Source organism: Aspergillus alliaceus, assembly GCF_009176365.1.
Source record: "Aspergillus alliaceus strain CBS 536.65 unplaced genomic scaffold BDW43scaffold_1, whole genome shotgun sequence".
In the NCBI taxonomy this organism is placed as follows: domain Eukaryota; kingdom Fungi; phylum Ascomycota; class Eurotiomycetes; order Eurotiales; family Aspergillaceae; genus Aspergillus; species Aspergillus alliaceus.
The window spans coordinates 1,300,082-1,320,614 of record NW_022474684.1 but is presented as its reverse complement, the minus strand read 5'-3'; the positions used below and the strand labels follow the sequence as shown (position 1 = coordinate 1,320,614).

Sequence of the window (20,533 nt, the reverse complement as noted above, 5' to 3'; positions counted from 1 at the left end):
CCTGGCTCATCATGGTTTATTACATTCGTTTTCTCAAGACTCCCAGGAGTCAGAAGCAGAAATCTGGATCCTTGTCCATATCCGCCCTCATCTGCATCACCACGGATTTAGGAGATACATTTTTGGCTCAGGATGTGGATCTAGTTGTAACATTGACTCTCAAAGGTTCAGAAAAAGTTCTGCATCAGGAACCATTGAGTTGGAAAGCAGGCAAACGGGAACTCCCTATATCACTAGGACCTTTCCATCCGCAGCTCTCCCAACATACCACTGTCCTAAGTGTCACTACGGCTGATCGTCTGAAGCATAATTCCCCTACACCAGACATTCTACTGGGAAAAGCCGGCGTTCCTTTAGTCATCTCTGGATGGAGTGCACCTTTCGGCGGGTCGGAGTCTTTGGTTGCCGAGAACCTCCTCGAGAGACGCTTTGGGTTCAAAGATGGCCAAGATCTTAGGATATGGGAAGAAACTGGGAACAGCATTGCCCGCCATATCTGGTAAGGCTTCTTCAACCTAGGATTGAACCCCATGGATCCAAAACTAAACACTTATAACTCCAGGGATGCAGCCATTGCATCGGTGATATACCTCCAGCAAATTGCTACCGGAGACTCAGCAACAACGGCACCATTCCTGCAAAATCTACTACAATCTGAACGCAGCACTCCTCTTCGCGTCATCGAACTGGGGTCAGGATGCGGGATTGTAGGAATTGCACTGGCAGAAATACTTCCTCAATGTTCCGTCCTGCTCACAGACCTCCCAGAGGTCGAGGAAATAGTAACGCAAAACATAGCAGTTGCCAAACCGACACCTTTCTCTAGCCTTGAATATCGGACTCTGGACTGGGACGAGCCACTCCCAGATGACCTCTGTAACGGTTCTGTCGACTTGATTCTAGTATCAGACTGTACCTATAATGCAGACAGCTTACCCGCCCTTGTTTCAGTGCTGGACCGTCTCGTTCAGACTTCATCGAATGCGATTATCCTTGTAGCCCTGAAGAGGCGGCATGACAGTGAAACCATTTTCTTCGATTTGGTACAGTCATCAGGGCTTTCAAATCTGCATCATGACAGTATGCAACTGCCCTCGCAACATGACGAGTTCGATCAAATTGAATTGTATTGCTATGGGAACAAGACAAGACACCCATAAGCCCATCTCGGCAGAAGGAAATATTCTTATTACATCAACTATTTGGCCGTTCGATTGACTCAAGAGGATATATACATCAGTCTCCCTTCGTGGTCGTCTGTATGTCGGGGGATGACAGTGTATTTTCCTTCCTGATTATGCTTTCTTTCTTTTTTTTTTTTTGGACCTTTCCCGCTTAGATGCAGCTGGCCACCGGGATACTGCGTGCCAGTATGTATATTACTTACAGAATGGCTAATCGCGAAGTAGTGATCGCAACCCAACGGCTCACGGCAGCTTTGTAACCGCATTTTCCTGCGCTAGAGATATGCGTACTTGCACTTCCACAACGGCTTTTAATGATTTGGGCTCTTGGGCATAGACTTTGGCACGGATAAGCGGCATAATTCATGAAAGTTACAAGATACCCTCAATATGGATTTGAGTCTTGTTTTTAGTCACTATCTTATCAACACAGCGTGTCTTTCTGCAACTATAAGGAATCCGCCACCCGAGACTACAAAATTAAGACCTTTCCAATGGAATTGGTTACCAAAATCCTCGAGCAAGTTCTCAGGTTTTATGAAAACTGTGGTCCTTCGATGACCTCCTTTAAGACAACCCAATGAGAAACTTCAACTTTTCGCTTGCTGGGCTTCTATCTCCTCGCTTTTTGCGTAGATGATGTCGAGTTCCGCCTTCAGTCACCCAGATACTCGAGCTTCGATTGCGATGTGGAAGTGGTAGTAGATCATATTTCCAGACACCTGACGCCTTGACGTCGTTCCAGATTTTCTGAAGCGAAAAGCGATCTCCAAGGCGAATAGGCCGACGTCTCCGGCTTCCTACTCTGGTAAGGACCTGTTCGAGAGTAGAGTCAAGGGGGATATAGTCCGAATCGCTACTCAAGGAAGTATTGCGGAAAGTATCATAGGCAGTATCGGGTAACTCAAGGTGATGTTTGTGCCCTTTGAAAACTTGTTTGCTAGCAGTGAGGCTGTGGGAACGAGGCGGAGGCATGACAGGCAACCCATTGCCAGGATGTCTAGGCTCGCTTGAGTTACAACACGCATACCGTAAACATCTCCCGGTAAAAGCGCTGAAGTTTGCGGCCAATGTCGCCGCACACAGAGGAAGGAAGCCCAGACCCATAGAGTCCCTCGTCGTCGCCTCATAAGAGTATGGTTTGGGCTGAGGTATAAACAACGCCTTGGCACAGAGAGCCCACAGATCGGCATATATACGGCAAACAACATAAACGTCGCCACCCACAATCTCGAATTCGTCCGATTGTCGTTCGTGGCCAAGCAAGGTATAGGACGGGTCAAGACAAATCACCAGCGATCCCTCTTGTATAGCCCATCTCTCCTCAGTCTCCAGCCGTATATCTTTCTGAAATTTCAAGCGGGTGCAGAAACCTGGCTTGACTTGGCGATATGAACGTACTGATGGCCGCGAATTCGGTAGAGGCTCATCTGACGATATACGACAGCCCGGACAGCTACATGCCTCTGCCGAAGTCGAGTTACGCCACTTTTGTTTGCGGTTCTCCCAGTTTACCTGTGGACGCTGTCAGAATGGCACATATCTCGCGAGGAAAACACACTACTCACCAGAAGAGGAACCTCTGCCGATTCCGACATAGTAGCATCGATACTAGCAAGGACATCCGCCGTGGCCGCTGTCACTTTACTGAAAAGCTGCTGATCATGGTTCGCCGGCCAAAGGTTGCTAGACCCTCGTTCCTTGTACAAGGCATCCAGTGCCTCGCAAAGACTATCTCTATCGGACATACAACCCTCATCAGATCCATGACGCATCTTCCAGTCTGCAAACGCCGTAGATTGGCTCATTGTCCGAGAGGAACCGGAGACCCATACCGGAGGCCGATGGAAATATACACCATGCCGACGCTTCTGAGTTACAGGGTCCTGAAGGCATTCCGAGTCTGACCAGTCGCTACATTCCGGAATTGAGTCTTTAGAGGACACCGAACTCGATGAATACGCGTGGCATGCTCCAGCGGGGACCTGCTTCTCTCCCGTCCATGAATCTGTGTCAGAGCTAAGCATGCTTGCAGATGCAGCGTTATCATATACTAGAATAAATCACACGGGGGGGGACAAGATATGCAGGAAATATAACGCTTGCGATGGAACATTGAAGCTCAGAAATATTAAAGCGCGCAATTTACGTCTGGAAGTTGAGCGAGTCATGACTTCTTCGCAGCTTCCTCCTGTACTTAAATATAAAACTTGAATTGGTGAACTGTGCGGAAGGCGCAGTGGCTGGTGATGATATCAAGGCACCTTCCATAGCGTACCTTGGGTCTCTGAAGTCAAAGCACGTACCAAGAAAACTTCCAGACTGGGCCTTGTCATGTTGAAACTCTACTCCTGACACTATTCACATCAAGCCCATCGCATTCAAATAAACGTAGTCTATAAAGCTTGAAAGTCACTGCTGAACTGGCGGGGAAATCTGAACCTCGGCATTTGTATTATGAGTCCATGCAGTTGACCAATGACGGTCGAATAAGCTGACTCAGGCTATAAAAAGGCGGGGTGAACCTACTACTAGTAATTCTCCCTTCAGTTATAACATATCCAGGGCGTAAGGCGTGCTTGAACGCCATTGATATAATTTAATTTAATTTTAGACCCCATGACTGTGCCCCGGATCACCTTGTACCTGGATGTCGTTAGCCCGTTTGGGTATATCGCATTCCATGTGCTGAGAGTACGTTTGATTACATATTAAATACCTGCAGCCTCGTCTATTTACCCGGAGCTGACAAACGTCCTAAGAATTCCCCCGTCTTTGCCAAATGCAATGTCACTTATGTTCCGATCTTCCTGGGCGGATTGATGAATGCCTGTGGGAACACTCCTCCCGTCAACATCAAGAGTGAGAGAGAACCCTCGGATATGATTCGACTTGTACCTGTCATGGCTTGACTAAAATCTTGAATCCAGATAAGGATGTCTGGATCGGAAAGGAGCGGATCCGCTGGGCGCGTTACTTCTCCGTTCCCATTATTGAACACACCCCGGAAGGCTTCCCGCCGTTGACGTTGGCAACAGGACGGGCCCTCTGCGCTGTATCCCTAAAATCACCGGGAAAGCTTGTCTCAACCATCGAAGCCTTCTATGACTCGTTCTGGGTGCAGGGGAATGCTAAGATCGGACAAGTCGAAGGGTTTACTCCTGTGCTAGAAAAGGTCTTTGGGAAGGACGGGGCTCAGGAAATCCTTGGAGCTGTGAGTTGATTATAGGTTCTATTATGCTGGACGTATATTATTCGTGCTAATCAACATATTAACAGATGGGCCAATCAGAGGCCAAGGAGCTTTTGAAGGCTAACACGGACCAGGCGTTTAAGTCTGGTGCTTTTGGGATCCCTTGGTTCGAATGCACCAATACCAAGGGCGAGACTGAAGGGTTCTGGGGGATCGATCACCTAGGTCAAGTAGCAGACTTCCTGGGTCTGGACCGCGGTTCGGAGAAGGGATTCAAAGCAGTGTTGTAAAGAGTCCGCAGATCCGGAGTATAAGAGCACATATTATCCATCTGGGCGTACATTTTTCTTTTACAGTTGTTTGCTCTCCTGTAATGAAGTCCTTTTCGTAAAACCTGGGACCCCCCTATGCGGATGATACGCGACATAAATGAGACTATTATCTTTTTCTTGGCCGACGACCATCGCTTCTATTCTTTTCTCGGAGAAACTCGGCAATCTTCTCATTATCCATGCTATCGATCAGGTCAACTTCGTCCTGAGTAGGAGAAGTATCGACTACTTCGGGAACAATGTCAGCCCAACAAAAGCACATTGAAGGAAAAAGTACCACTAAACCAACCTTGCTTCCCTTCTTCGCCGTTCCTACCCGTAGCCATCCAGCGAACCTGCTCCCAAACGCTCAGAACCGATTCATTAGACGTCACAGTCGTGAGCCTGTTCTTAGCCTCACGGATCGAACTTCCCGCCACATTGGCGATGCCATTCGTGACCCCCGTCAGGGAACTTTCCGATACCGTTGAATTATTACGCGGCGCATCATAGGTTGGTTCTTGAGTCGTAGTGGTAGAAGAAGCTGCATCGTTTGGGCTTGTCGGATTCACAGTTGGCTCCATCATTGGCGCCGTATCCACCGGGAAGAGTATCGATAAGGTGTGTAGTTTCCCATAGGGAGCTTGTGCAAAGTAAGCGAGAGGGTATTATTATCTACTATGTTCAATGGAAGTCCAGCCGATGACATCAATTGGGGCAGATGATATCATTGAGCCTTACAAGGCTGGACCCCATGGAAGGGGGCCACATGGGTTACTGGTTTGGGAAACAATCAACTATGCCTAGGTGCTTAGGCAACTATATTCTACTTTTTTGATCTTCTCTGCCGTCGATTTGTTCTACCTTGAAGTAATGAGACGCGCAAGCAGCATGAGACCTGATCGGGCATGAGCTGTTAATCCGAGGCAAGCGGTGGGAAGCGGCATTATTTGGACAGACATTGTTGTTCGTTTTGGGTTAGGCCCGTTTCTGGTGTCCGAGGCGGAGATAGAGGGTGTCCTGGACTATATCCGGACTTTCTATCAAAGCTTCCAGTTTATCTCCGCGTAGACCGTAGGATGTACGCCCAACGCCATCGCTACGATGTGATATAAATATCATAGAGTAGTACCCCTCCATAGACCTCATTAACCACAAACACCAATAACAACAATACTACTAAAGAGTTCAAACAACTACCACTGCCAACTCAACAGCCGTCTAAATCTTATAATGTCATTCCCATACAAACACGTCCTTCTCATCGGCGCCACCTCAGGCATCGGCCGCGCAATGGCCGACCGCTTCATCAAAACCGGCATCAAAGTTACAGCCGTAGGAAGACGTCAAGACCGCCTCAACGACTTCGTCAGCACACACGGCGGATCCAACGCCCATTCCATAACCTTTGACGTGAGCAAAACCGAGCAAGCGCCGCAGTTCGCAAAGGACGTCTTCACCACATACCCAGACATCGACTGTGTGTTTCTCAACGCAGGCGTGCAGCGCCGCTACAACCTAACCAGCCAGGAGACATTTGACCTAGCCAGCTTCCAGAACGAGGTCCACGTCAACTTCACCAGCATCGTGGCTCTGGCGCATGCGTTCCTGCCCTATCTGACGGCGAAGACTGAGCCGGTTAGCTTCATCTTGTGAGTTCTGTCTTGATTCCATATCCAGGACTGAAGAGGGGAATAGTGAGACTGATGATGGTGTTGATGTTAGTACCGGGACGAATCTCGCTATTGTCCCTGCTTGTCCGATGCCGGCTTATTCGGCCGCGAAGGCGGCGCTAAATGCCTTTGTTTACTGCTTCAGGGAGCAGCTCAAGTCGACCAATGTTAAGGTTATTGATTTGTCTCCTCCGGCGGTGCAGAGTGAGTCCCTTCCTTTCCCTTGCGATTCCGTCGTGGTATATGTATTTTGTCGTTCTAGACTGATATTGATCAACAGCCGAACTTCATGACTACTTGACCCCCGAGGTCGGGCGCAATATCGGCATGCCACTGGACCAGTTTATCAACGAGGCGTTTGCACAGCTCCAGGCGGGCAAGGACCAGGCTGTTATCGGGCATGTGGCGGATGAGAAGACGTTCTATGAGATTCTTAATAAGCGGCGGTCTATGTTTGAGGATCTGACGAAGTTTATGGGTCCCACATAGTCTGTTAATTGGTCTTAGGATTTTTTTTTTTTTTTGTGTCGGTTTAGACATGAATACAGTCCTGGTTTTATGTTCATACATGACATTATATCATTTTACACTGGAACATCTTAGGGCTTTTACCGATCGGGAATAGTGGTGCCCGCTCCATTGCCCCTCCGCCGCTTTTTATCGGAATCAAACCATTCTTCCCGATCATCTCATAAATTCGTTGCCTGTTGTCCACATTCTTTTCCTCAGTTTTTTATAGATATAGACTTGTCTTTTGCATCGCTTGTACATGCTCATTAGGAAAATAGACCGGTTAGACGGCAAAACAGATCATAAGCAATACAAAAATAAACCGCAAAAATGCCCCCAATCCCCATCACAATCGTGACCGGCTTTCTAGGCTCAGGAAAAACCACCCTCCTACTCAACCTGATCCCTCAGCTCCCACAAAACTACCGTCTCGCTCTTCTCAAGAACGAATTTGGCGATGTTGCCATCGACTCCCAGCTAGCCTCGGCACAATCCATCTCCGGTGTCCGCGAACTCCTGAACGGGTGCATCTGCTGCAACCTCGTCGGTCAACTCAGCGATGCGCTGAACCAACTCCGCGACGAAGTCAAGCCGGATCGCATTGTGATCGAGACCAGTGGGAGTGCATTCCCCGCGACGTTGGCGATGGAGGTGAATCGGGTGGGACGTGAACAGCCGGGCAGCTTTGTCTTGGACGGTGTGATCAGTGTGATCGACGTGGAGAATTGGGAAGGGTACGAGGATACATCCTATACGGCGAAGTTGCAGGCGAAGTACACTGATTTGATTATTTTCAACAAATGGGAGAAGGTATCGGAGAGACGGTTTGACCTTTGTTTGGATCGTGTGGGGGATCTGGAGGTGCAGACGCCGTATGTGAAGTCAGATAAGGGGAGGGTGGACAAGAATGTGCTGTTGGGCATTGATGGGGCTTTGTTTGTGAAGGCGGATGGGGCTAAACTTACAAATGGTCATGACCATGACCATGGGCACAAGCATGATCATCAATCTGAGGTGGAGGTGCTTTCTGTCACACTGAAATCCACTCAGCCTGAGCCCACGGTTAATGTATCTATGCTGGAGCAGTTGCTGCAGTCTGCGCCAAAGGACGAGGTCTATCGAATTAAAGGTATATTGCGTTGCTCGACGCAATCGCCTCCGGCTGAGTCGTCGGATACCCTGGGCGAGCCTAGATCTGCTGAGGACGGAGCGGCCAAACATTACATTCTAAACTGGGCATTTGGTCGTTGGACCTTCACCCCCTCCGAGGTCGTTGCGGAAACAGCTGACCCGAGCGTGGCTGCTCGCATCACGTTTATCCTTGCCCGGTATGAGTCTGCAAAGTGGAAGAAGAAGCTAGAAGCCGGTGGCTTGGTCCAAGTTGGAGAGGGGAATGAAGGAACGGAGTTGGTTGTTGAGCGACTTGTCTAGGCGACTTTATTACCTTCCTCTCTCTTTCATAGAGGGTATTTTTTTTTGGAGTGGAGCTGGCTTCCGCCATGTTGACGACTGTCATTGGACATAAATGTTATAAAAACAGGATGTAAATGTATCCGTGTGGCGGTTATCATGAAGTGGGTATATTGGATAGAAACAATATAGATATCCGGATAGATTTGTGAAACGATGCAGGCTTCATTGATATCCAAGGCACTGACGGACAGCTCATCTATGCAAATCCAAAAAAAAAGTAGGAATGACGGTGAGGCTATAACCTATAAACAACTCAATTCTAACCCCGAGATCTACTTGGAACATAATATAAAACCACAATATAAACAAAACTAATAATTCAAACAATACAAGCAAGTTTCCAATCAATGACTCTGCACTCTCCGCATTAAACCTATAGGAAGTGGTGCAAAAATAGAAATAATAAGAGCTAAAGAGTGCTAATACTCGAGAAGAGCAGAAGCGCCGGCTTCGCTCGAGATGTAGATCACCTCGTGATTGTCAGAGAAGCCATTGAAACGGGTGGCGCTACACTTTGTGTAAGCCCCCATGTCCTCGAAGAACAGCCAGTCACCGACGTCCAGCAGACCGGGCAAAGTGATCCGTTGGGTAATGACGTCGATGCCATCGCAGGTGGGTCCCCAAATGGAATAGGCGATGCCTTCTGAAGTCGCAGCATTCGAGGCATTCGCACAGGTCAGAATTTGGGCAATCGGATGCTGGTGGTCAAAGATGATATTGGAGAAGTTCCCATAGACTCCATCGTTGAGATAGACCATATAAGCATCATTGGCCGGATCCTCGGGATCTCGCACATCCCGACGAGCAATCACATTGGCTGCCAGGGTGAAGGCGCTCGCCACGTAATAGCGACCAGGCTCAGCGATGACACGGACATGTGGCGGGAAATACACATCCAATGCATCGCTCAGGACCCCAGCAAACTTTTCAAAAGTCTCCTGAGTAAAGCCACCGCCGACATCCAAGGTGTGCAGTTCGTGGCCAATTTCGGCAGCCTGGTCAAAGACCATGCGGGCATCCTGGACGGCCTTGACGAAGGCGGCAGGGTCTTCGGCACCCGAGCCAACGTGGAAGCTGACACCAACAACCTTCAGCTCGAGTTGGAGGGCCAACTCAAGCAGGTGACGGGCAATATCCAAAGAAGCACCAAACTTCATGCTCAGGCGGCATAAGCTGGTGGAGTCATCCGTCAGGATGCGCAGGTAGAGTTCTGCATCCGGGAAGCAGGCCTTGATCTTGTACAGTTCGTCGGCGTTGTCAAAGGTCATCTGCTTGACGCCCACTTGAGCCGCGTAGCGTAGGTAAGACTTGGTCTTGCAGGGCTGCGCGTAGATGATACGACTGGGATCAATGCCCGTGTCGAGAGCTAGGTCGATCTCGGCCTTCGACGCGCAGTCGAAGCCGTTGCCAAGCTTGGCCATAAGGCGAAGAATCTCCGGGTCCGGGTTGCACTTGACCGCTGATACTCCAGTTAGCTGTGTTTCTATAAAAATCCACAAGCGCAATGAGCCTTTACCATAAAAAGGTTTGACCCGGCCTAAGTTCATTTTCCAGCGTAAATGCTGTCGGTAGACCTCGCCCATGTCCGCCACATAGAACGCATCCTCATCTCCAGGAGCGCAGCGGTCAACATCAACTTCGCCCGCGCGCTTCTTCAGCACGTTCAAAACGAGATCTTTGGCCGCCAACCTGGATTGCGAGAGATCATCCCCTCCATAATTGCTGACTTGACTAAACTTATGATTATAATTGAAGTCGCTTTTGTCTTGACAATGTTTTGTCATGCATACTTCAGCAGGTATACACGCAGTCGGTGCCATAACCATGTGCGCTGCGACGATGCACACGGGATAAGGACTTAACAAAGGGTGAAAGTGAAATAAGGGTTGAAAAGAAGAGTTGATTTACGCGACTGCGTGTTAAGGAGGGCGAAAACTTTCGCAACCGTAGTTGACTGGACCAAGCCTCCTAGACCCTTCCTCCTCAAGAGGAAGAACCTTCAGAGTAGTCCTATGCGGCAGCTCAGGGGGCGAAGGAATAAATTCGGAGGGCGTCAACGGACTAATAAATGGCGCGCCGGACGAGTACGTACGGGGGGAAGTCAGCAGGAGGTGGAATGTTGTTAAGAGTGCTGCGGGGACGTCGAGGATAGACAATTTGACGGAAAGGTAGGTGCGAGGCTCCGAGAGCCGTGGTGATCTAGAGCCTTTGGAATTGAGACGATTCCAAAGGCCGGTGGTGCGACGGAAAGTCTGGTAATAGGCGGAACAAAAGTCTGCCTGGAAAATGGGGACCTGACGCAAGAGGTCAAGAACCAGCGGTCAGCAAGTTTGGAAATGAAGCTCTGACCCTCAATTCTGGAGTGAGAGATTTAATGACGCGGGGAGAGGAAAGGGGAAGAAGAAGCCGTGAGGTGCAGAGTTTTTTTTTATTTTTGCCTTTTTCTATTTTTCGCTCTTCCCTTGACGACCGGGGGCGTTCGGTGGAAGCGCACTTAGGGCAAAGGGCACACGGTCAGGCAGAAATTGCCTAGGGGGAGAAGGGGGGCAATAGTTCCAGATCAGGAAGAGTCTTGGAAACTGGCAGGGATTGGGAGAGGATCATCAAGGGGAAAAGGACTCACCTGAAGGGACAATGGGGTAGGAATGAGAAAGAGGAAGGATGAGAGATACACAGAGACTTTTTTTCTCGATGATGACTGTGAGAATCAAAGTTGGGTTCTCGTGGGGGTGCTTACGGCATCTCCCGAACGGGCCATCCCCCTCCTTTTCTTTCGTATTCATACTGTCCCGTAACATTGACCGTGGTGGCGATCCCACCGATTGACATGCTGTCACGTCCCGTAACCTGCTGCCCGTTCCTGCTTGCTCCAGCTTCGCCCCTGCAGGACTTCCCTCTAATCCTCCCCGGTTGGTGGGATTCTGCTTATCCATCGGTAACCCAACCTTGCCACCAGGAAAATAAATAGAACTTCCCAAGCATTTAATTTAAACCTTCGACCAGGTAACAGGTTGTAGATATATCCCTCATTGCCAATCACAGATCCTCTGAAGATCAAGTTCCGAGCTCGGATTTTAGGCAGACCATGATATGATTCTCCTTCTCATTTTTTCTCTTTTCTCCCTTCATTTGAGTTCGTGGAATTGTCGGGTCAGGAGTCTATGCATATCATCAGTAACGCAAGTGAACTCTATCACACAGACAGAGTAACCCCATCCATCCTTTCCTGCATCTCTATTGTCAAGCCATGAGCCGAGTTGATATCAACTTTGCGCCGCGGGTATAGAAACCGTTCTCCAAAGCTGTATATTATATTCCGCGGTCGGCCATTGGTCGATTCAATAATTACGGACCGTTAGAGGTACGGCGTACCGGGGACTGGGAGCTCCATTGAAAGCTGGAACCCACGGAGCACTCTTGGGTTCTTAGTACTACTGAAGCCCACCCAGAAAGGCAGAGAGGGAACACCCCGGTATCACGTGGTACGTTACTAACAAGTGTACAGTAACTACAACACTTTTGTTTCTGCCATTGGATTTGATATCAAGAGACAATGGAATAAAAATTGGACATTTTCCAGACTCGGCTAGATGGCCTTCTAAATAGGTCATTACAAGAAATATGTAGACCGTCAAGTCATTTCACAATTGGCATGCAATCGGCTGACCAGAAGATATGCAACACGACAAGGCCTACTAAATAACAAACAATCTCTGCACCACAGGACTTCCCCCTCTATGATTCCACTCGCCGATACAGCCCCAGAGAATACGTAACGTAGCAAATACACTGAGCTCAGCCCCTAGCCCGACCCGCCACTTAGAAAGTGATTGTTGTCTTCGTCATTGGCGGTGCAAGTTTGAGTGGTTTGCTCTTGGGGGATCATACTCCGTAGCGCCTCGACAGATGTTGAATATGTTGAGATGCAAGGTTAGACCTTCACCCAATGTTGGGTTTTGGTTGAGTGAGAGAACAAGAGAAATCCTCCCCAAATCTACTCTTTCCTGGGACAGGGTGAACATTTACGGGTTGTGCACGTGTTTGGTAACTCGCCGTCGTTCTTTCGTTATTGAATGTCATTCTTGGATTTCCCAACTGCTCAATGGGTTTCCACGATTTCACCGACTCGTCTGACCGCAGGCTTTGCTCACTTTGGGGATATTGTTCATTATCTGTCGTGGACCGAGGCACGAGATTCTGCCGGCTTTCCGATTTAGGATCACGAGCCTTTGTGCCAAATAATCGTCGAAGACACAAGCTACGACCCATCGCAACATCAGCTATGATACCAAGAAGATATAAATGATAGTAATAAGACCGATAGACTAAGATTATACTGCTTGTCTGTAAAGAAGACACAAGCAAGATGGCTCACGGTTGTATCTTATACCTCTAGACATGAAGACACTCCCGCTAGCATCAAATAATCAATCTAATCCCAGGGTCAACAGTCCGGCTTTCGTCTCAAGACCCTGAAAGGCCCTAGACTATATGAATGGTTCTTTGACGGTATTAACCCGGCGATCCATTGGCCGCCTCAGCAAAGTCTTGGAGCGGCTTTGTTGTTGATGTGAAAGTGCCTTGTGGAGATGAATGCGAGGTTAGGAGCATTGTCTTCTAGTATCATGTTTTGCTTCCTTTATTGTGGTCATTATCAACATAGAGAGTAATAACAATGGTTACTAGAATATCGAGAGATGACTGGTTTCAGGGAGGCTCATGGCTGAAATGAAGCTGTGGGATAGCTGCTGGATTAGAAATGTACGGTTGTTCGATATCTCTAATTTTGTTGATCAGGTAGTTGGTAGAGGAAGGAGGTTTACTTTATTGACACGGATTAGTTGACAAGGCTGTAATCGAGCGCACTATGGTAGCACGGTAAATCAATACTCGTAGACAAGGGTATATACAAGGCGGCTGGATTAAACAAAGTATCTGTACTGAAACATGGCGCGAGAAAAAAAAGATAGTGCGTATCAGGTTATCAGTTGCAGTAAAACAATGAGCAGAATAGTCTCCAGAGAAGGGGTATATAGAGATGGTTGGAAAGAAGAACAAGGAAAAGGGGTGAAAAAGAAACATTAATATCGCAGGGAGTAAGGAACCAAGACGAATCACAGCCAGAGTACCCATCTTACTCCAGATATTATTCCTTGGAAAACACCTCGTAACAACTTGAAGGCCATAACAATCAACCACACCCACCACAGTATTCCAACAAGGGCCCATTCGAGCATCACAAAACCGGTACGTCGGATCCAGCGTAGCCGGCGATGACGCCTCCGAATGCCTCGGTCGAGAGTATCGCTCAGCTGTTTTACCGCTAGGGTGCTGGTCGTATTGAGCTGAATGCTCAAAACCTCAGCATCCTGTGCCGCAGCCCGAACCCGTGGATTTAGAGAGTTGTCGACCAGGTCTTCGAGTTCGCCTAGTTGAGATCGTAGGGCCGATGTTTTCGCGCCGGGATAGCTATCCATGGACTGCTGGAAGAGATCCTGTGAGTCCTCAAACCTCTTAACCAAAACCTGAACCGCAAGATCGAACTCATGTGACCGAGGTACTTGTGGAATTGGCGTGTCGGAGCCAAATGCTCGTCGAAGAAACTCAGGCGGAGGACTCCGTACAGTATGGGCTCTACGAGTGATCTCTCGCGCTTTGATACCTGACGAAAGAAGAAGAGCGCGAGTACGTTCGACTTCTCGCTTTCCCGGCACTCCGTGTTCAACGGACGTAGTAACACTGCGATCAGAGATACTCCAGCTTCTTGACTGGCTGGAGGACGTGGAATGTCTATCCTGAGAGGACGGGAGATGCGATACCTTTGCCTGTGCAAGACCTGTGATCGGAGGGCGGGTGAGACTATACGGCACAGACGGATCCTTGATTCGGCCTTTCTTAATCTGTTCTCGGATGGTATGCAATTCAGGACCGAAAGTAGGGATCTTCTCGGGTTTCTTCATCGCCATACGGGCGTCGAGCCTCTTCTGCTGGGAGATCGACGCGACCTCATCATTGATTCCAGATTCTCTTGCGTTTTTCGTCTCTGTCTCTGCAAGGGTCTTATAAGGGCTACCTAGTTTAGGGTTGATACGCCCGTCGCTTTGATCTTCCTGTCGCGAGGGAGACGTAAAGGGCGACGATGACGATCCATAGTCTTTCGCAGCTGTTTTTTCCCGGGCCGCTAGAATGTGGTCCTCAGAGAACGTGGGAAGGCGGCGCATTGATGTCTTGATATGGGGGATCTTATCTCCTTTGGTTTCTTCGGCAGCAATCGAAACATTCTCATCATCAGATGTGACATGTGACTCAAAAGACGACTGCCGTGAATGCGCCAAAGAGTCTTTCTTTAAGATGAGGCCGCCCATCTTTGACACCTCATTACCCACCTTTTCTGCAATCTTCCCCGGCCCTTTGAAGATCTCACGGAGCTTGGACTCATGCTGCGCCAGTCCCTTTCGTGATGGCTGGCTTGATTTCATCCGGCCCTCCTGATAAGCAGAAGGAACTTGATCTGGAAGTGGACTTGGTTCGAGTCTACTAGAACGAGATATGCCTTCAGGATATTCCGATAGACTGTTGTGTCGCAACACATCTGATTCCAAGGAGTTATTGTCGACGGCGTATTTAGATCGCGAGTTGCTTTTGCTTCTCTCTCGCCGAGGTTGAATAGCTCGTGGAGGCCGTCCTTTCGAGGGGGATGGGGAACGGCTTGATGGGGGAGATAGATTAGATGCAATACTTGGAAAGAAAGTAGGCTGAACAGGAGTAAATGGCGCTCTGCCATCGGCCGTCACTGAAGATGTCAAACGGTCAAAGCGGTCATCCGCACCTGGGGCTGAGGACATATTTGTCCTTCTCTCTTTGGACTTAGCACGGGTGGAAGCCCTCCAACGTTGAGGTAATCCGGAGCTCCGTGTTGGCCTAATCTTCATATCTACAGAACTCTCTTCATCTGGTCCCACTGCAGATGCTTTTGTTCTTGATGGCCCGGACTTTGGGGAAGTAGACCTTCTCGGGGATATTGCGCATTCTCTCTCGTAATTCCAATACCGACTGTCATCTTGGCTTGACATACTCGAGGAGCTACTTGATCTTGATCGCATTCGTAATTTGTGTCTTCCACCGCTGCTCCGAACCATATGGGAAGGCCCTTGGAATCTGTTTCGCCGTCTTCCCCGTCCAATCCGTTTGAATTCAGTCGCCAATCCAGGGTGAGCGTCTGATAAAGATGTGCGGGAGGTAGGTTGGTCTGTGTCTACTGACTCACGCCTGGATGGTAGCTCTTCTTGAAGAGCAGGGACCTTAATAACATCGGATGGGATCAACATTGCAGGATCGGGATATAGATTATTTCCGTCCCTGTCAATAAGTTTACTCTTATTTTGAATATCCTCGACCCACGCAATATCAGAAAGAAGTTCTGGCGGGGAGATCATCCAGTCAGATTTCGGTCTGCGAGCCTTGACGCTACTTGCACGACTAGCTCGCCTCAAACTAGAGGAAGGCGAAGCCGCTGTAAACTCATCGTTGTCTGGTTCCTTTTGCGAGACGCTCTTCGAGCTTTGGTGGAAAGGTGGAAGCTTCAAGCATACAAAAGAGCTATGGTCTTGCTGGCTGTACTGGTCCTCGATCGAGTCGACCCATTCATGAACTTTATCGACATCATTCCATCCTTGCGCTTCAGTATCAATGGCGCATCGCTCACGGAATCTTACTTTACGGTTTCGAATGGATTGGAGAGGGTTATATGAGCGACCTGGAGGGTTGCCGCTAGCCGCCGAGGGAGTAGAATCCGGGTCGGTATACGTCTCGTACGGCCTGAGGGGAGGGAGTGAAGGAAGCAGACGTAGGTATTCTGAGAAGAGCTCGAAATGGCGCCGAGTCTTTTCAGCTCGAGCGAGGGTGCCGTCTGAGAATGCGTGTGGCAAGGAGTGGGAATTGACGGAATCAGGCAGCAGGCTTAGAACAGAAGATGGCGCATGTACAGCTTGGTCCATGTGTGACGTGCCCGAAAGCTTTACATGATCGCCGACGGCCATTTCGGTAAAGTTGTGGCGTGGATATGGACCGTCATTTTGATTGCTTAGCGCAACAGGGACACGACTTTCACCCTGTGAAGTAGAAGGCTGGGCTGCCGACGCCATCCACCCTCCTCCCGCAACACGACCGGAAGCCGCTCGACCATGAGCATTTACTCTCCTAGATTCGCTCAAATTCAATGCGAGGTTGACAATCTGTAAAGAGTCCCTATCAAGGCCCACAGGAACTTCGCTTCCAGCTCCCGTGGTTTGTGGCGGATGGGGTACTGCATCCTGTCGTACATGTGATGGACTGGGGGTCTCTGAGAAAGAGTCTCTCTCTGTAGGTGCAGACGGCGATTCCTTCGACGATTCTTTTTGGCGGCTCCAAGGAAATCGCGATCGCTTCTTGGGTACCCCGATCTCCGAGTCGGGGGGTGTTCCACGCTTCTCCCTTCGCTCCGATTCCGACTGACGGGCGCGATGATAACTATGCCTGAGACTACTTGATCTGGCTAAGACCGAAGAGTCTAGCAAGAAGCCACCTGAGCTGTGTGTCCGTCGAGATCCCCGACCTCCTTTATCCCCATCGCGAGAGCTGCTACCCAGCGTGCTGCCTTCCAGCTCTCCGCTCTCTCGCCCTTCGCTCATTCGCAAGCTCTTGTGGCGGCCGGGCTTGTTGTTAGGTTCGCGCTGAGGAGAAGATCGCCACAAAGAAGATCTTAGCAGTTTCTCGTCGACCCCGGGAAAAGGATTTGGTGGCGTAGGCGATGCATCAGGCCCCTGCGACATCAGAGCCAAAGCGGAGTTGTGGTCGGTCCCAGCCGATAGAAAAGGGGTCTGTCACAGTAATAGAGGGGATCATCAGGGTCGATACTGAGATTAACGCTCTGTCGTTTTCATAGAAGCAATGCTTTTGACGACACGGTGCAGTTAAAAAGTTAGCAATGCCCCTTTCGTGGAGTAAATAGTGACGATCGCCTTTTTTAGGTTGTACATGTACTGTCCCGTACTACTTAATTTACCCCATACCTTTCGTGGACGACGGATACTGTAAAGGGTAAAGTGGGGGGTAGCTTAACTGGATAGTTCATAATTCCCTCGGCTCCAGAAAACCAAGTATTACTCTATGATGGTAACAATAGTGAACTATGTAAGCTATTTTATTAAAGGAATTAAAAACAACTGAGCCCTGTTAGCTAACTTCGAGAGCTACGAGACCGGACTAACCCATGCGTACTATCTTTACCTGTTCAGAAATGTTCTTTCTCCCTTGTACTTCGTAGGATGTAAGCCGGAATAAACATTGGCTTGTACATGACTTGTCCGTATACATCAAAAGGGGCAAAGGAAAGGATCTAGTATTGAGGTCTAACGATGCAGGAGAACAACTAGAGGTACAGATTCGGTGGGTGGAACGCAAAAAATTACAGGAAACAAAAGAATTGGTGTTATTTATTGATCTATTCAACCCTCAGGCACTGGAGACGCGCCTCAGTTTCAATCACCTGTGAAAACCAGCGAATTAGCCTGACATCTTGAAAATGGTATCATGCTTTGGGACGTTACCTCTAGAGCTTGCTTCACTTCCAGAACTCTGCGCACATCTCCGAGCCAATCCTTGCTCAAAATCTTGGCCCATCCCTTCAGGCTGTTCATCTCACGGGCAGCGGCATCAATGTCACCTTTTTCCAGGAAGCTCTCAGTCCGAATGAGGATACTCTCAACATCGTCACTGTCGGCAACAGGATCCTTCTTGAACATGACCTTGCTCAAGACAAGGCTGGCTGCGTGGCTGGCGATACCTGCATCCTCAGGCAAAAGGCTTGCCTTGCGAACCTCATCCGCGACGCGACGGAAACGCTCAATGATCTGGGGCTTTGACGGGATGCCACGTTGATAAGCTGTAGGGTTGATGGAGGCAATTGCAGCCTCAACCACAGGATCATCAGCAGCCAATTCTTTCACAGCAACGAGCTCTCGGACAAATGGGCGAGAGCCTGAGCGCTCAAGAACGGAGCGGACAGCATCCACGGCGACTTGAAGTTGCTGGGTCTTAAGATTTGTGTCAATGACATCCTTCCAACTGCTAGTAAGTTTTTCTAGCTCGCTAACGTTAGCAGTCAGTTCGTTGAGCTTGCTAAGACGGCCCTCGCGCTCCCGTTCGACGAGATCCTTCACCTCGTGAAGGTACTTGCGGTTAAGTTCAATGGCTTGCTCGACTAATTCATTCTTAAGACGCTGTTCGGCAATTTCTTGAGCCCGCTGGAGCTCCGTCTGAATCTTCTCTTGGTAGGCAAAGGCCAGTTTCTCACGCTCCGATTCAAACTCCTCCCTGAACTGAGCAGCATCAGCCGCACGAGTCTCTTCAAACCGGCGAATAAGCTCACGAGCAGACTCGTCGAAAGTGGCGTGGGCTTTAGTGATCTCTTCCTGGGCTGCGCGACGGGCTTCTTCCCTGACCGCGATGATCTTCTGTCCAACGTTCTGAAGTTCCTCCTTGGCTTTAGCGACGGGTGCAGAATATTTGCCAGAGTTCTCATCGGCACCAATAACGGTAATGATGTCGTTGAAAGTCTTCACCAATTCTTGCACAATAGCTTCGTCTCCCTCATTGACCTGAGCGAATTCCAAGGGTGTCACGGAAGGCAGGGCTGGTTGTCTAGGCTCCTCAGTGATCTTATCACTGCTCTTTGGCGCCTGCTCCTTAACAACCTTGTCGGTCTTAGCCTTTTCGACGGCGGCGGACTTGTGCTCTGGCTTAGCAGCCTCGGTCTTGATTTGAGCCTCGTCACCCTTGACAGCACTCATGTGGGGACCTTTTTGAGAGACATCGCTACTGGAGGTCTGATCCTCTGCGGCCTTCGAGGTAAGGCCGCTTTCTCTGGGGATTGTGATCTTCTTGCCTTCATCTCTGGGACCAGAGATGCGGGCCTGGCCCTTCAGGGTGTTCGGGAAACGACGATAGAAGTCCCTTTCTTCGAAATAAAGAACAGCTTCCTCACCATATGGGATATATTCGGTGAAGAAGTCATGGAAGTTGTCGGACTTCAGGGCTAGGAAGACACCTCCACCGTACGCGAATCCAGATGTGAGAATCAGGTAGAGAAGGAACCTTCGGAAACGCCCTGTTTTACGGACCGGAGTGGGAGGTGGAGGAGGAGGGACCTGAGAACCTGTGATTGGTTTAGTATAGGAGGAATCGATATGATCGATTGACGAGGGGGATCGAACCTTGCTCACTAGGCGATGGTTTAGGAACAGTCTCGGGTAGGATAGGTGTTTCGGAAGAAGGTGAGGCAGGAGTAGGAGCACCGGTAGGAGATTTGGCATCGGCAAAAAATCTCTGGATGAGAACAATGGAAATTAGTTGGCGTTTGAGGGGGGAGAACGAACATAAGACCATCATACCTGACCAGAGAGCCGGCTACTTGCCCCAGCTCTAGACAGCCATTGCGAGGCCGTCCGCTGGCGAGCGGAAGACAACAGCAGCTGCCGACCCGGTGCAACAGAAGAGCGCAGCATGACGAGCGCACTGCTGTGGAATGGGCGCTGAAGGCGGGTTTAGTTGAAGGGGTGATGTTGGCGAGAGAAAACGCGGACCCGGAATTGGGATGATGCTTTTACGAACCGCTCCGATCGTGCACCGCCGCAAGAACTGCTGTGGCTGGTGAGATCGGGAATATTCGCACCGCCTACAGGAGTTGGGGCAGAATATATCTACACCTATGTAAATAATCCACGGCCTACTTCGTTGCTTCACGATATGCAATATTGATGTAAAGAGAATGGACAGCACGTGTTTGAGAGTTTCCCATCAAGCATTTCAAGAGAAAATTATTATATAGGCATAGCATACGGACGATTTCACGACGACCGGAAGTAAGGAGGAAAATGTAACATGAATTTAGCCCAACAGAAAACATGAATACAGACGCCGGGAACAAGAAAGCTGAAGCAGATAGGAGTAACTGGACGGTAAGAAACAAAACACAACACGCGCAGGTACAGTCCTGCTGCATAATGTCTAGAAAGCCAGATCCAACTAGACCATTGCACGATATCCGATTCCCTCCTCACTTAGTAGCTACAATCGAATATCATGGCCGAGAAAATGAAAGAGATTTGGTGACCGGGATCAGGAAAGCGATCGCATTGGAGCCCACGATGA

General features: G+C 49.4%; 7 protein-coding genes across 7 annotated transcripts; 3 read left to right on the top strand and 4 right to left on the bottom strand.

Moving 5' to 3' along the window:
- Nucleotides 1-11: 11 nt before the first annotated feature.
- BDW43DRAFT_305491 (protein N-lysine methyltransferase family protein) lies at nt 12-1,160 on the top strand (the record flags this gene model as incomplete). Its single annotated transcript, XM_032045802.1, has 2 exons — nt 12-499; nt 563-1,160. 2 exons carry the CDS (start codon nt 12-14, stop codon nt 1,158-1,160), a joined length of 1,086 nt encoding a protein of 361 aa, XP_031906558.1.
- Nucleotides 1,161-1,600: 440 nt separating this feature from the next.
- BDW43DRAFT_10615 (uncharacterized protein) lies at nt 1,601-3,576 on the bottom strand. Its single transcript, XM_032037832.1, has 2 exons — nt 2,753-3,576; nt 1,601-2,699 (listed from the first exon to the last, which is right to left on the bottom strand). Exons 1-2 carry the CDS (start codon nt 3,209-3,211, stop codon nt 1,752-1,754), a joined length of 1,407 nt encoding a protein of 468 aa, XP_031906557.1. The 5' UTR covers nt 3,212-3,576; the 3' UTR covers nt 1,601-1,751.
- A 174-nt stretch (nt 3,577-3,750) lies between these two features.
- On the top strand, nt 3,751-4,878 carry BDW43DRAFT_258969 (putative 2-hydroxychromene-2-carboxylate isomerase). The gene is made up of 4 exons (XM_032040046.1): nt 3,751-3,878; nt 3,947-4,046; nt 4,115-4,398; nt 4,464-4,878. The coding sequence occupies exons 1-4, from the start codon at nt 3,804-3,806 to the stop codon at nt 4,665-4,667; spliced, it is 663 nt and encodes a 220-aa protein (XP_031906556.1). The 5' UTR covers nt 3,751-3,803; the 3' UTR covers nt 4,668-4,878.
- A 49-nt stretch (nt 4,879-4,927) lies between these two features.
- BDW43DRAFT_258966 (uncharacterized protein) lies at nt 4,928-5,532 on the bottom strand. The gene has a single exon (XM_032040045.1). The coding sequence runs from the start codon at nt 5,273-5,275 to the stop codon at nt 4,952-4,954; it is 324 nt and encodes a 107-aa protein (XP_031906555.1). The 5' UTR covers nt 5,276-5,532; the 3' UTR covers nt 4,928-4,951.
- Nucleotides 5,533-5,921: 389 nt separating this feature from the next.
- BDW43DRAFT_296082 (uncharacterized protein) lies at nt 5,922-8,302 on the top strand (the record flags this gene model as incomplete). Its single annotated transcript, XM_032044157.1, has 5 exons — nt 5,922-6,340; nt 6,414-6,565; nt 6,642-6,831; nt 6,910-6,914; nt 7,242-8,302. The coding sequence occupies 5 exons, from the start codon at nt 5,922-5,924 to the stop codon at nt 8,300-8,302; spliced, it is 1,827 nt and encodes a 608-aa protein (XP_031906554.1).
- Nucleotides 8,303-8,575: 273 nt separating this feature from the next.
- On the bottom strand, nt 8,576-10,486 carry BDW43DRAFT_10557 (type III PLP-dependent enzyme). The gene is made up of 2 exons (XM_032037829.1): nt 9,861-10,486; nt 8,576-9,803 (listed from the first exon to the last, which is right to left on the bottom strand). Exons 1-2 carry the CDS (start codon nt 10,168-10,170, stop codon nt 8,764-8,766), a joined length of 1,350 nt encoding a protein of 449 aa, XP_031906553.1. The 5' UTR covers nt 10,171-10,486; the 3' UTR covers nt 8,576-8,763.
- A 7,030-nt stretch (nt 10,487-17,516) lies between these two features.
- BDW43DRAFT_258955 (MICOS complex subunit MIC60) lies at nt 17,517-19,955 on the bottom strand. The gene is made up of 4 exons (XM_032040044.1): nt 19,774-19,955; nt 19,597-19,708; nt 17,932-19,538; nt 17,517-17,870 (listed from the first exon to the last, which is right to left on the bottom strand). The coding sequence occupies exons 1-4, from the start codon at nt 19,885-19,887 to the stop codon at nt 17,826-17,828; spliced, it is 1,878 nt and encodes a 625-aa protein (XP_031906552.1). The 5' UTR covers nt 19,888-19,955; the 3' UTR covers nt 17,517-17,825.
- Nucleotides 19,956-20,533: the final 578 nt, after the last annotated feature.